Below are 14,741 nucleotides of genomic sequence, written 5' to 3'. Positions count from 1 at the left end.
ATGGGGTCTTGTACAACGGGGCAAAAACATTGCCTTAGCTATGGTGAATCTTTTTTAAACCACTTCATTAAGGTATCACTGACATAGAAGAGCTTTACATATTTACTGTACACATCAAGATTGAATTTGGGGAGAAGTACATATCCATGAAACCATCACCACCATCAAGGCCATAAACATATCTGTCACTTACCAAAGTTGACTCCTGCCTTTTTTGTTATTGTTACTTTGTTTTATATTTATTTTTTGGTAAGAACACTTAGCATAATATCTATCCTCTTAGCAAACTTTAAGTACACAGTATAGTGTCATCAGCTGTAGGCACTATGTTGCAGAGTGGGTCTCCAGAATTTATTTGTGCACCATAACTGAAACTTTGTCCCCTTTAAGCATCACCTTCCCATGTCTCCCTCCTCCTTGCTCCTGGCAGCTGCCATTCTACTTTTTGCTTCTACGAGTTTGACTGTGTTAGATTCCACATGTAAGTGAGATTCTACAGCATCATCTTTCTGCGTCTGACTTGTTTTGGCCCAACATAATGCCCTCCAAGTCCATCAGTATTGTCACAAATGGAAAAATTTCCTTCCCCTTAAGGCTGAAAAATACTCCATTGTATGTATATACAATTTCTTGATCCATTCATCTGCCTATGGACCCTTATGCTGTTTCCATATCTTGGCTACTGTGAATAATGCTGCCATGAACAGAGTGCTGAGAGCTCTTCAAGATCCTGTTTTCAATTCTTTGGATATATACTCAGAAGTGGGATTCCTGAACCATAAGGTTTGTCTATTTTTAATTTTTTAGAGGAACCTCCATTCTGTTTTCAATAATGGCTGTACCAATTTACATTCTCACCAACTGTGTGCAAGGTATCCCTTTTCTCCATATTCTTGCCAAAACTTGCCATCTTTTGTTTTGTTTATGTGTTTTTTAAGTAATAGCCATCCTAAAAGGTGTGAGGTGATATTTCACTGTGGCTCTGAGTTGCATTTCCTTGATGACCAGTGATGCTGAGAACCACTTCCTACATAGGTGTTGGCTACCTGTATTTCCTCCCTGGAGAAATGTCCACCCAGATCCTCTGGCCATCTTCCAATAAGGTTACTCATTTTTAGCTCTTCAGTTGTATCAGTTCCTTGTCTATATTGAACATTAACCCTTATCAGGTATATAGTTTGCAAATATTTTCTCTCATTTTGTAGTTTGCCTTTCTACTCTGCTGATTCTTTCCTTTGCTGTGGAGAAGCTTTTTAGTTTGATGTAGCCCCACTTGTTTATTTTTGCTTTTGCTGCCTGTCCTTTTGGTCTCATACCCAAAAAGTCATTGGCAAGATACAATGCCAAGGATCTTTTCCCTATGTTTTCTTCTAGGAGTTCTGTAGTTTTGGGTATACCCCAAGTCGATTTAATCCACCCCAAATTGATTTCCTTGCATGGTGTGAGACCAGGGTCCTGCCCTGTTCTTCTGCACATTAATATCTAGTCTCTCCACTATTTGAAGAGACCATCTTGTCTCCATTGTGTATTCCTGATGCCTTCATCAAAAATTAGTTTAATCAATGCATGCATTTATTTCTGGGCTCCGCACTCTGCCCTACTTGTGTGCATGTTTGGTGTACCACTGACCACGACAGCCCTGTCATGTAATTTGAAGTCAGGAAGTGTGATGGCTCCAGCCTTGTTCCTCTTACTCAAGATTGCCTTGGCCACTCAGAGTCTTTTGTGTTACTCAGAGTGAATCTTTATGTTACACTGTCCATGTGTCCTGTGTCTTCATTATAATGTAGGATTATTTTTTCTAGCATCACTTAGTATTCCTCCCTCCCTTTTAAGATTTTTGTGTAGGATAATATCGGCAGTAGTTACAAAAATCCACGGGGCTTTCGGCCGCATCAAATATGCTGACTGGCAAGTTCTGATACCGTGAGCTTCACTTAATCATTGCTTAGCTAACCAAAATCCTTCAAAGCAAGAGGTCAAGGTGAACTTAAGGAAATTTGCAAGTGAAAAAAACTGGACTGAACAAGCAAAGTAACTTGTCTACCATTATACAGCTTTGATGGTAGTTCAGATAAATTCCAGCAAGCTTCTTAAAATTTGGGGGCCTTATTTAATAAAGCAATAATAACTCAAGTATTTGTGATATTTAAAGGAGGGTGAGCTTTGGAACTGAATTTAAGATTGAATCTTGATTCTGTTCATACTATAGACAGGATCATGGCGCTGCTTAATAAATGTTTATGAAATAAACAAATGGATTGAGGAGTGAATCAGTTTTCCCATCTGGAGAAGTAAGGAGTGCTTATTTACACTTCATGGAAACTCATGTGTGGAATAAATGAATTGATGCACGTCAAGGCATGGTTCTTAATGCACAGCTGCAGTTACTACTATTATTATAGTATGAAAAAGTAGAGGGAAAATGGGAATTTACCCTCCTAATGAAGTACACAAATATTCTAAAATGCTAGGAAAAGTTCTCTATCTGTCAAATAAGAGGACCCAAATAGTTTTTCAGTCTTTCCCATCTCCAGTTTTATCTTGGAGAAGCCCGGCATGCTCGCCACCTGGTGGTCATAAGGTGTAATCAGCGCCATTTGCCCAGAGACTCTTTTGCTTTGCAGTCTCAGGACAGATCTCACAAAGTTACTGCTTTTGGGGAGGTAATGTACTGAGGTGGGCATAGCATGGTTGCAGAATCCGATGGACCTTGGTTTGACTGTTTCCACCACAACTTATTATGGTGAAACCATGAAGACATTGTCAATATCACCGTGTTCTGGGAGGGTTAAAGTAAGGCCTTTTGGAGAAGGAAAAAGAGTTAAGAGATTGTTCTTTGGAGTGGCTGGTGCCAGATTGCAATGGATGGTTGCTAAACTTTCAGAAATTCTGTGAATTGGCTTTACATGCAGCCATTATTAAAAATACATTACATAGGCCAGGCGCGGTGGCTCACACCTGTAATCCCAGCACTTTGGGAGGCCAGAGGCGGGCGGATCAGGACGTCAGGAGATCGAGACCATTCTGGCTAACACGGTGAAACCCCCTCTCTACTAAAAATACAAAAAAATTGGCCGGGCGTGGTGGCAGGCGGCTGTAGTCCCAGCTACTCGGAGAGGCTGAGGCAGGAGAATGGCGTGAACCCGGGAGGCGGAGCTTGCAGTGAGCCGAGATTGCGCCACTGCACTCTAGCCTGGGCGACAGAGCGAGACTCCGTCTCAAAAAAAAAAAAAATTACATAAACGTACACTTAAGTTACAGTAGCCCGCCGCTTATCCTAAGGCAAAACGTTCTAAGACTCACGATGGATGTCTGAAACTGAGGATAGTAATAAACCCTATATATCCCATGCTTTTCCTAAATATACAGACCTACGATAAAGGTGATATGTGACAGCAAAACAAGCACACTTTTTTTTCCTTCTTTCCCAATTTCACGGATAGAAGATTCATTTTTATTGTAGATCCCAGTAACCTCAGCATACAATATTTTTTCTTTCCTTTTCAAGTTGAGAACTTCCACCTTTTCACTTAAAGGAGTCACTTTACATCTTCTTTTTGGCAAATCAGAACTGTCAGCATCACTACTCTTGCACTTTGGGACCATTATTAGGTAAAGTAAGGGTGACTTGAACCTAAGCACTGCGATTCCACGCAGCGGATCTGATGGGCGAGATGACTGCTAAGCAATTCACAGGTGGATAATGGACACAGCGCAACGGAAACACTGGACAAAGAAATGATTCGAGTGAGACTGCTCAGGATTTCATCGTGCCGCTCAGAAACAGCGTGCAAATTAACATTTATGAATTATGTATTTCTGGAATTTTCCACTTGATATTTTCAGACCTTGGTTGACCATGGGTAACTGAAGCTGTGAAAAGTGAAACTGAGGATAAGGAGGACTTCTGTGTTTGTTTTTCACTTAGCTACTGTTCAATTTGTGGTAAATATATGCAATACCACACTCCCCCCTTTTTTTGAGACCAAGTCTTGTTCTGTTGCCCACGCTGGAGTGCAGTGGTGTGGTCTTGGCTCACTGCAACCTCTGCCTCCTTGGTTCCAGCGATTTTCCTGCCTCAGTCTCCCAAGTGGCTGGGATTACAGGTGTGCACCACCGTGCCCGGCTAATTTTTTGTATTTTTTTTTTAGTAGAGATGGGGTTTTACCATGTTGCCCAGCCTCCTGAGTTGTCTTGAACTCCTGGGCTCAAGTGATCCACTGGCCTCAGCCTCCAAAAGTGCTGGGGTTACAGGCATGAGCCACTACCCCAGCCTGTAATACCTTTTAACTATGAAATACAATGATGCAAATCAACACTTTCAGAAATAAAACATAAGTATAATGTTCTGTAATTAGAGATGCTGACTTGGGAAAAACTGGATAAACTTTGTCTTAATCAAAAAATTTATTGTGTCTGAGAGCTTTATGATTTATGAAAGCAAACCATTAGGATATGGTGTTCTGATGATTATTTATGGAAGAGTCCAAAGAAGCAACTTATGCTCCAAGTGGCTAATAATGTATATTTGGCAAGGCCAGTTTAAGAAACCTCTCCAAGTCTGCTGAAACTTTCAGAAATTAATCGCAGCAATACATTGCTGAAACCATTGTTTAGGTTGCAATGGGAAGGGATTAAGTTAGGCAAAGCCAAGGATGTGGGAGAAACCTGCCTGCTCTAACAGCTCCTCAAAGAAGGTCAGAAAGTGCATTTTCTGAGAAACATGTACTTCAACTGCTTTCATGCTGGGGTTAGTGAGAGACGTGGGATAGAAACATTTTTCCAAAACAAGCCTGGGAGATATCTGTTTCCCTGACCTGGGTGTCTCAAGGAATGGAGGAAGGGAGAGGAGGGGATGATGTGGGCAGTGGGGTGGCTGGATTTGTATGTATGAATCATATCCATGAATTCACAAAATGCTGGACCACTGAGTTCTACTATGTTTCTACGGATGGGATATTAAGGCCCATATGATATGCCTAAACTCAGAAAAGGACAGATGGGGCCAGAAGCCACCCAGGCTTTTTGACTTGCCCCTCTACAGGCCCCCACCTAATGGGAATGTGTGACTGAGGCCACAGGCTCATCTCCAGGTGCTTCTAGGACACCATACTAAGAGGTAATGCTTATCCAATGAACTATTAAAATGGGCTAAATTGCAGATTTAATTTGATAAATATTTGCTATGCATCTGATACAGGAAATAGAAAGAAATTATTTAGGCAGATAGTGAGGGCAAAAGAGTCCCCAGCAGAACTTCCTTTCTAAGAAAAGTAGCCCAAGAAATCATTTCTTTTCTAACAAAGAGCAGCCTGAAAGACCGAGCTGCAAACATAGATAAGGAAGTTGGAAGCTTGCAGGGGGTGTGGTGGTGTGGGGGTGGAAAGGCCTGCAGCTATACCAATAAAATAGGGCTACCTTGTGGCCAGGCATGTCTGCCATGGAATCTTTGTCTTCCCTTTTTTGTTGGCACGTGTACAGTAAGAAAGAAATGGGCAGCATGGAAAAGCTCAGGCAGAGAACCCACCTGCATAGTAAGATTGAGGTGGGGGCTGCCAGAGATTAGTACCCTATGTAGGTGGCACATCTGGTCCTAACTGGTTTTTCATGCCCTATGTAGATCAGACACTGCCTCCCCACTAGCTCATCTATAAAACCCCCTATTTCACTGTGGATCAGCAACCCATTTTCTCCGGGGCTCCTCTCCATAGCAGAGAGTTATTCTCTTTCTTTTGCCTATACAGTTTCCGCTCTTAACCTCACTCTTTGTGTGTCTGCATCCTTGATCTCTGTGGCCATGAGATGCCATGAGACAACAAACCTCAGGTGTCAGCTCAGACAAGGAGGCCACTTCACATCCACCATGTGCCCCAACTGGTGCTATGTGTTTGCTGTCAGGAAAACAATGTTTCATAAACCATGGTCTCTGTGATTGAGACACGTAGCTTATTTTTATACATTCACCTAAATGATGTATTGTATATGCTAAAGAAAAAAACTCCATAGAGCATGAGGTGGTTTCGGCCTTCAGAGAGAGAATCTGGAAAACTTTCCAGTTCCAGGAGAGGGATAGAGGGTAAAGGAGGGAGGAAAAATTTTGGGTGTTGCTAGCGCAGTTCAACGTGCCTTTGCTGAATGTCTACCATGTGTCAAGAACTGTGCCATAGGTTTGTGTTGATTTTCACCTTTAAGGACGTCAAATACTGTAGGATGTAGGTGCTATTTTCTCCATTTTATACACGTGGAAACCTAAATTTAGAGAGGTGAAGTTACTTGTAAGTCTCGTATTTGGGAAGCAGTAAAGCTGGGATGTGAACCCAGGGCTACTTGTCATCAAGTCCAGCATTCAATTCACACAACCACCTTCTAGCTGCTTTTATTTTGTAATTTGTTTTTTTGAGACAGGGTCTCACTCCGTCACCCAGGCTGGAGTGCAGTGGTGCGATCTCAGCTCACTGCATCCTCTGTCTCCTAGGCTCAAGCTATTCTCTCGCCTCAGCCTCCCGAGTATCTGGGACTACAGGTATGTGCCACCGTGCCCAGCTAATTTTTGTATTTTTTGTAGAGATGGGGTTTCGCTTTGTTGCCCAGGCTGGTCTTGAACTCCTGAGCTCAGGTGATCCACCCACTTTAGCCTGGCATGGTAGCTCACACTGGAATTACAGGCATGAGCCATTGCAGAGAGCCTTAGCTGCTTGTGAATATCACAAATCACTTCCCCTGAGGACACTATCTCACACCTCAGTCAAATGTCCTAGGAAGCCTTCCTGGGAGACACACTTCTTCCTCCAAGGCAGAATTAAGTATGCACTTTTTTTGAGTTTCCACAATACTTAGACTCACCAGATTGCAGGCTCCTCCAGGTCTAAGGTGTCATGTGACTCAGTGCCAGCTTAGCGCCCAGGCACGAGGTCATTTTAAACAAAGTGGCCTAGGATCACAGCGGCAATCGGGCAGTGCTGTAACTGTCAGTAAATAAGATATGCTCCCTCCCTTTCGGGAACTCATTGTCTGGCTGGTGAGATAGACATAGAAACAGAGAGCTTATTATGGGGCTTACGGGCTTATTGAACAACTAAATAGCCAGCCCTAGTGTTGAGCACATAAGAGGTAATAAATATTACTGGTTGAATTATGATGAAATAAGCTATATTTCCCCTCTATGTGAAACTGCCTTTGCAAAGATTATATCAGTGAGAGAATTATAATTTTTTTTTTTTTTTTTTGAGACTGAGTCTCACTCTGTCGTCCAGGCTGGAGTGCAGGGGCGCAATGTCGGCTCACTGCAACCTCTGCCTCCCAGGTTGAAGCAATTCTCTTGCCTCAGCCTCCCAAGTAGCTGGGATTACAGGAGCGCATCAGCACGCTGGGCTAATTTTTTGTGCTTTTTTTATTTTTTAGTAGAGATGGGGTTTCACCGTGTTAGCCAGGATGGTCTCGATCTCCTGACCTCCTGATCCACCCATCTCAGCCTCCCAAAGTGCTGGGATTTGTGAGCCACCATGCCTGGCCGAGAATTATAATATTAATAGTAAGCTAAGCTAACTCACTCCCCATCTTATCTTTCCCTTAATTACTCCTGGGCTATTGGGCAAAGCTACCTTTGGAAGACATTCAGGCTATAGTTTAAATGATAATAGGACTTGCCCCAAACTCAACCACTTTTGTAAAGCTAATGGGAAGCCATCAGGCTGGGGGGACAAGAACAGCCTGAATCCAGCTAAGCCGCAGACATAAACGATTGTCAGCCATTATTCCTGAGGTTGTAAGACATGCAACTTTCCCAGTTATTCCTGCAGATAACACCACTATTGTAGATTGGCCTTTGCAGATACCTTTCCCAGTTTTTTGCATGCATGTCTGACACCCATGGTTCCACCTAAACCCAATGCCTCCACCTTAGCACCAACCCCTCTCCTGTGGCCCCATCCAGAAGTAATTCATCTGCTGGAAGACAGCTTCAAACTCCTATAATTTCATCTCCACCCCAACCAATCAACAGCAAGCACCTGTTACCTGCCCTCCTATCCCTCCCCGCAAACTGTCTTTGGAAACCGCTAACCTATGAGCTTTGAATGAGACGATCTGAGTATGAACATATCCCACGTGGTGTGGCCAGCCTCGTGTCTATTAAACTCTTTCTCTATGGCAGTGCCTGGTCTCTCTTTATGCAGTGGGCAGGAAGAACCCCTAGGGCAGTTACATGTGTGCCCATTTTCATCCTGCATTATAATCTTCTCTATCCTTTCCATACAAGCAGCTTTTACTATACTAATTTCATGTTTATTATTAATGGCCTTTTCTTCACATTGTGATGTAGGATATGGAATTAGAAAAACTAAGTAGAAAAAGAGAGGGCAATCTTATCACTGTCCATCCCTCCCCCAGGGCCTGGCAGGAAGAGGAGGCGGGAACATGCAGGGGCGGAAGCATTTACGTTCACAAGCTGTCTGTAGATGTGGCTTTCATAGATTGAGGAATATCCTCCCCAAACAATGGATCATTTGTAACACCGGAGAAACTACTCAGAATAGGAAACGTACTGTGAACCTAGAACTGAAACTAATATATGAGTCGATCTAGGCTTTTCTAAAATGTGTTCTAAGGAGCATGGGCCAAAGAATGTGATCCAAGAAAAAGCAGGTTCCATGGACACTTAAGTTACAAATGCTCCGTGCCATACCCGCTCTTGGAGATCCACAATGCTCTTAAAAACTTGGTCAGTAAAGAGATCTGTTTATTTTTGTTTAACTCAGTGTTTCTCAAGGTTAGTGCATCCAGAGTTTCCCACTTATTTATTTTATTTTATTTTATTTTTTTCTGATATGGAGTCTTGTTCTGTCACTCAGGCTGGAGTGCAGTGGCACAATTTCGGCTCGCTGCAACCTCCGCCTCCCAGGCTCAAGCAATTCTCCTGCCTCAGCCTCCCGCGTAGCTGGGACTACATGTGCACACCATCACGCCCAGCTAATTTTTTGTATTTTTAGTAGAGACAGGGTATCACCATGTTGGCCAGGCTGGTCTCAAACTCCTAACCTCAGGTGATCCTCCTGCCTCGGCCTCCCGAAATGCTGGGATTACAGGCGTGAGCCACCGCGCTTGTTCTTCCCTTTTATTTAATATGATTCTCAACATCTCACACAATTAGTTTCAGATAACTGCACTTTGGGCTACTAAGAGCTTCATTCATTGTGTCTTAGAGCAAGGACCAATGCGAGGAAGTTGTAGGAAGACATTGCTCTTCCTTATATTGAGCCGAAAGTAAAGAGCTGGGGCGGCTTAAAGGTAGGGTGTGCTTCCTGGGAAGGTTGTGAGGCTCTTGGGCCACTCAATTATCTGTGAGGGATGCTGTGCTTCAGTTACAAGGAGGGGCTGGATCGTGGAGATTCTGCTATTTTAAAACTTTTGATCAAATAAACAAAATAACCCTTCCATTTTGCTGGCTTGCATGTAAGACATGCAAGTATAGCAGCTGCTTGTCCCAGTTTACCCCAGATGTCTCTGTTTTCAATTCAGAATGTCCTGCTTCTGAAGAACTGGGATGGTTGATTCCAGTGAACACCCCAACATTACAAGGAAAAGAAAAAGTGCTTTTTATTATGCATGTATTTCAAGTCATTTTGAAATGGTTTCATGGGGAAGGCCGTACTTTGCTTATGTAAAAGGCAGTTCTTGTACATTGCAATTCTATGGGGGACTGAAACTTCATTGGGGAATTATTATTTGGGGGATATACATTTTCTGGAGCCTCTTTTATTAAATACCTTGTTTTTCAGTCTCTTGTTTCTGGCTACTTCATATTTCTCTATCAGAAAATAAATTTGTTACATCCAACAGTTACATATTCCTTTCCTTTTCTTTGAGGCCTATTATTTTTCTTGTGTGGTAGTGAGACAAAATACTGTTCTGTAGTTCAATTAATGAGTGATTTCATGAAGTTAATAACGTTAACTTCGAATGAGCATTATATCAATGTCTCTGTTGCTTTTGAGCCATGGGTTGTAGCTGAAATACATTTACATCTAAAACGGTAGGGGAATAATATTACATTTATTTCTGATCAATTCTGCAACCTCAGGTGTGTTTTTTCTGCAAAGGATAGAAGATACCGATCTCATCATTATTGCAATATTGTGTGTTGCCAAGTTCTGCCACTAGGGAGCAGTATCATCTATCAATTCACTCTGGCACTGCGCTTTGTATAGTCTGGATGAATGGGATGTTCGTTACGGAATGAGAGGGAGAATACATTTTATACAATAGCAAACACAGCAAACCCTGGCAACATTACCATAGTGGAATAAACCTTGGCTCTGGTCTTGTGACTACTTGCTGATGGCCTTGAGCAAGCCACTTCCCTTGCTAAGCTTCCTTATATAAAATGAGGGAATTGACCCAGATTAAACTCATTTCTGATTCTAATTTCTTCAGCCTCTAAACTCGTCTAAAAGCAAACTAGTATGAAGGTCTTTTGACGGCATTTTGTGGAATTCTACTTTGCTTCTTTTCAATCAGCTCGTGTTTTTGGATATACATGTTCACTAGCCTATGCATAATTCTCTTTTTTTTTCCTTTTCTTGGGGGATTATTGTATTTCTGTATAAATTCATTCTTGTATGTGGTATGCTTGTCAGTTCAAAGGAAATTGGCTTAGAGTTTGTGCTTGGTTCACATCTACGGCAAAGAGAAAATGCAATTTAGCTTCCTTTATTCTCAGCTTTGGTTTCTCTAGAAAAATAAGCCACACTGTATTTGAAAATTATAGCTATCCTACCTGAAAATAAGATTATTTCTTCTAGATCTATGGTTAATGCTAGTGGTTCGTCACACACAACTTATATTGTAAATACTTTGCCTCCAAATAAACTTTTACCTATTTTTAGGAATGAAAAACAAAAAGTCAAGCTTTAGGGAAGATAAGTTCTTGAAATCTGACAGTTTACAGATAGTGTCAGAATATGATTGCAAGAAAAATGACATAAAATATACATTAACATAAATCTATAACTGCTCAACTTGATGAAAAATATCACCATAAAATTCTGCCATTACTGAACCAACCGATATGTTTTTTTCTATGACATTTTTGTGAGAGTGAATAAATTATCTGAGAACGTGTTTGCATCAAAAATACAGAATTTTATAATAAACACATAAATCATCCAAGCATTTTTCAGCAAGATGCCTGATCCTAAAATGGGGGGCATTCATATTAATTTCCCCCCTTCCAGCCTTGTTCTTGATATGGTACCTTAGAGCTCTGGATGGTAATGGGGAACCATCAATTATGGAAATGTAGGAAAGGATGATGTAAAGAAAATAACTGTTATTGAAGAAGTCTTCTATACAACCTGCCCCACCCCCAAAATCCTCAGCCTCTCTGAGCCTTGCTTTCACTGAAGTCCTCTTTGCAGTTGTGGCCTCAGTTTACACTGGAGTCTGCTTTACAAAACGCTCGTATTTTTGTAGTCATGGAACCCATATACCAGCCAACATTCGCTATAAAACAGAGCACTAACTTAATCCTGAAAGATGTGTTTTTCTTGCTGTCTCTCTGAGGAACTGGTTTGTTTCTTGTAATGGGAAATTCACAGCACATAAGGAAGCTTGATTCCCTTTTTGCTTAGACTACCAAGTAGCTCAGAGGCAAAATAACAGTTTAATTATAGAATTTAGTGATGTGTGCCTGAGGATCTTACATTTTGTCTTTATTTTAATTATGTCATCTATGTAGATTTTCTTCTATTTTATTGTTCAAGTTTTTATTAACTAATAGCTTTGTGAACTGAGGCAAAGGGTAGATAAACATACAGGTAGAGAGGTAAACAGACATATTGATATGTGGAATAATGGTCAAAGAAATTTCTGCAGCCAAAGAAGTGAGGGTGGATGCCCATAGTGAACTATAAATAAGATGGCAATTATGAAGTTCATTTCCATCTGATTTCTCTCCAGGACTCATTTCTTCATGAATGCCTACAAAGCATATTATCATGACTGAGGCCATTTTTATAACAGGTGATTGCGGTCTGGTCTGTGATCCCTCTATGCTTCCCATCCCTTTGTTAAGATGAGCGAAAATGCTTTCTCTATGTAATTCACCAGGTGGTGAATTAATGTGCTGGTTAAAGAAAAGGAGAAGGGCCGGATGTGGTGGCTCACGGCTGTTAATCCCAGCACTTTGGGAGGCCGAGGTGGGCAGATCACAAGGTCAGGAGTTCGCGACCAGCCTGACCAACATGGTGAAACCCTGTCTCTACTAAAAATACAAAAATTAGCCGGGCATGGTGGAATGCATCTGTAATCCCAGCTACTCAGGAAGCTGAGGCAGGAGAATTACTTGAGCCAGGGAGGTGGAGGTTGCAGTGAGCCAAGATTGTGCCACTGCACTCCAGCCTGGGCAACAGAGTGAGACTCAGTCTCAAAATAAATAAATAAATAAATAAATAAATAAATAAATAAATAAATGGAGAACTCAGGTTAGGGGTCTTACTTAAGGTCACACAGCCAGGGAGTGTGCCTTAGGTTTTGGCTACTCTCCATTCCCTTTTCACTGCGCTGGCACTTCCTGCTGTGAGTGTCTTCCATTTGCCCTCCAGAACCTCCCTCCACCTTTACCCTGCTCTACCCTGCTCTCCGCCTGGGGACACTGACCAGTAGGGACACACAGGGACTGCCCTATCCTCTCGTTTCTAGTTAGGTTTAGACATTGGGAAGCCCCAACAGGAGGTCACAGGGAGGTTGGAGAGAGAGATAGCGCATTTACTCCCTTGGTCCCCTCCCCAAGAAGTCTACCTGGGCTGGTGGTGTCCTGGGACCAGTGATCACTGCTCCTCTCCAGGCAGTGTGCTCCTTGTAGTTTTCAGTAACTGTCCCTTCATCCCTCTGCACCTGGGGTAGGGCCAGCCCCGCTGCTGTCGGCCATGGTTCTTGCACCATTCTTTGTTCTTCCTCCTATACCACACTCACCTGGTAAGTAGTTCCTTTGCCATGCATTTCCTTAAATTATCCTAATTTGAGTGTGCTGTCTATTGCCACTGGTACACTTTCCCATTAGAGAAAAGATGGCGCTAGTAATACATTATAGACGACAGCATTAGACACATGAAAGGTGAATTTGATATGTTTCAATTATTGGGCAAAGTGAATCTTGGCATTGTCATCTTTTCCAATCAAGCATTGTAAGAGGAGATAGGGGCATGGGGGAAAATGATGAGAGAAGCTACAATGGATACAATACCATTAAATGTCTTGGGCTTATCTTCCATTTATGCTTCTAGCACTACTGAAATTGATTATTTGCTTTCAGGCTCGTACCTGTATTTTCATCTTCAAATTGAGTTGTTTTGCCTAAAGCCTTAAAATCTGTTTTCATATTAATTAATCAATGTTTTAAAATTAGATTTCTATCTTGTGACTTTTCTGGGGGTATGCTTAGAGAGATAACATGATTATATATTTAATGCAATCCATATGTTTCAAAATAATTCATTTCCAAAATTGCACAACAAAGAATGTGAATTTTTACAATCAATTTCTTCATCAATAAGGTAAGGCAATAAATAGGCATAAAGTGTGTGAGACTCTGTCTAAAATTAGATAGTTATTTCCTGAAGTGTAATTCAATAGATCACCTTATGTAAGATCACCTATGACCACAAACAACAATGCCAGAGGATCTTAGAAGCAAAACAGATGTTTTCATACTTACATTTTAAACTTTGATTGACATGACTTTACCTTTAATGTTTTGGCTTCTGATGTCCTTGGAAATGGGTTTGTCCACCTGTACAAGACAATGAGGCACCATTATCTCTTCTGCTGTGCCTATGACACCATCTGATGTCTTGACATTCTCTGTGGTTAGGTTCCCAAGGATAAAGCCATAAGTCCCTGGGCTCTCTGGTTTTCAATGTATGGTTGGCTGTCAACAAACATGTATAAACACATGTACCTCTGCCAATGAAGGGTGCAGTGGCCTGAGTGGTGTTTGGTATAAAAACATGTGGGGTTAAGAACCAATCCTGCCTCTATTGCTGGCTTTGGAAAAGGCATTCAGTATATTATGAACTTCAGATTTTTCATCTTTATCATAGGAAAAATGCTCATCATTCATGTCCCTGAGTTAACACGAAGATCCATCTATGGGATCAGGTACATGAAAGCAATCAGGCAGGCAGGTCAGGGTATGGCCTCGTGGGAAGGCCTGGATTAGGATTCCACCTCCAGCTCGTGCTGACTGTGAGAACATGGCAAATTACTTAGCCTCAGTTTCCTCATCTGTGAAATGGAGGTAACAAAAGCACTGATACCTTTTGAGGATGGGAGGATAACACGGAACACAAGCACTGTGCCGAGAACACAGGTGTTGCTAACCACACTGAATACATGTATCACTATTAATATTATTAAAGACATTAGTGAACTATTATGGGGCACACAACTGGAAGACATAAGGGTGAAGAAGATGAAGATCATAAAGGGTTCCCTATGTCTTTGAGAACCTTTAAGCCTAGGTTAGTATTAGGGTCTTAGTATTAGTCTTTGTTGGCACCAGGTTGAGTTGGGCATGGTGGGTCAGGGGCTCATTGAATCCCCCGTTACCTCTTATCCTCTGTGGAACATTGAACCACAGTATTTATGCCTGGAAAGGGCATGGCCCTTCTTCTTTAGGTTATATCTAGTTAAGGGTTGAGTGTTGGTTGGATTTTTTTTTTTATTGTGGCTATTGACTTCTT

General features: G+C 41.8%; 1 protein-coding gene across 1 annotated transcript in view; it reads right to left on the bottom strand.

Moving 5' to 3' along the window:
- CLNK (cytokine dependent hematopoietic cell linker) overlaps positions 1-14,741 on the bottom strand; it is a 194,558-nt gene that overhangs the window by 56,656 nt on the left and 123,161 nt on the right. Inside the window, exon 8 of the mRNA XM_003258488.4 lies at positions 13,744-13,789. Within this exon, the coding sequence (XP_003258536.2) occupies positions 13,744-13,789 (46 nt within the window). The remainder of the gene's footprint in view (positions 1-13,743; positions 13,790-14,741) is intronic.

This window comes from Nomascus leucogenys, chromosome 20, assembly GCF_006542625.1.
Source record: "Nomascus leucogenys isolate Asia chromosome 20, Asia_NLE_v1, whole genome shotgun sequence".
Lineage (NCBI taxonomy): Eukaryota > Metazoa > Chordata > Mammalia > Primates > Hylobatidae > Nomascus > Nomascus leucogenys.
Note: the sequence above shows the minus strand (reverse complement) of the source record. Positions and strands in the feature narration are given on the sequence as shown.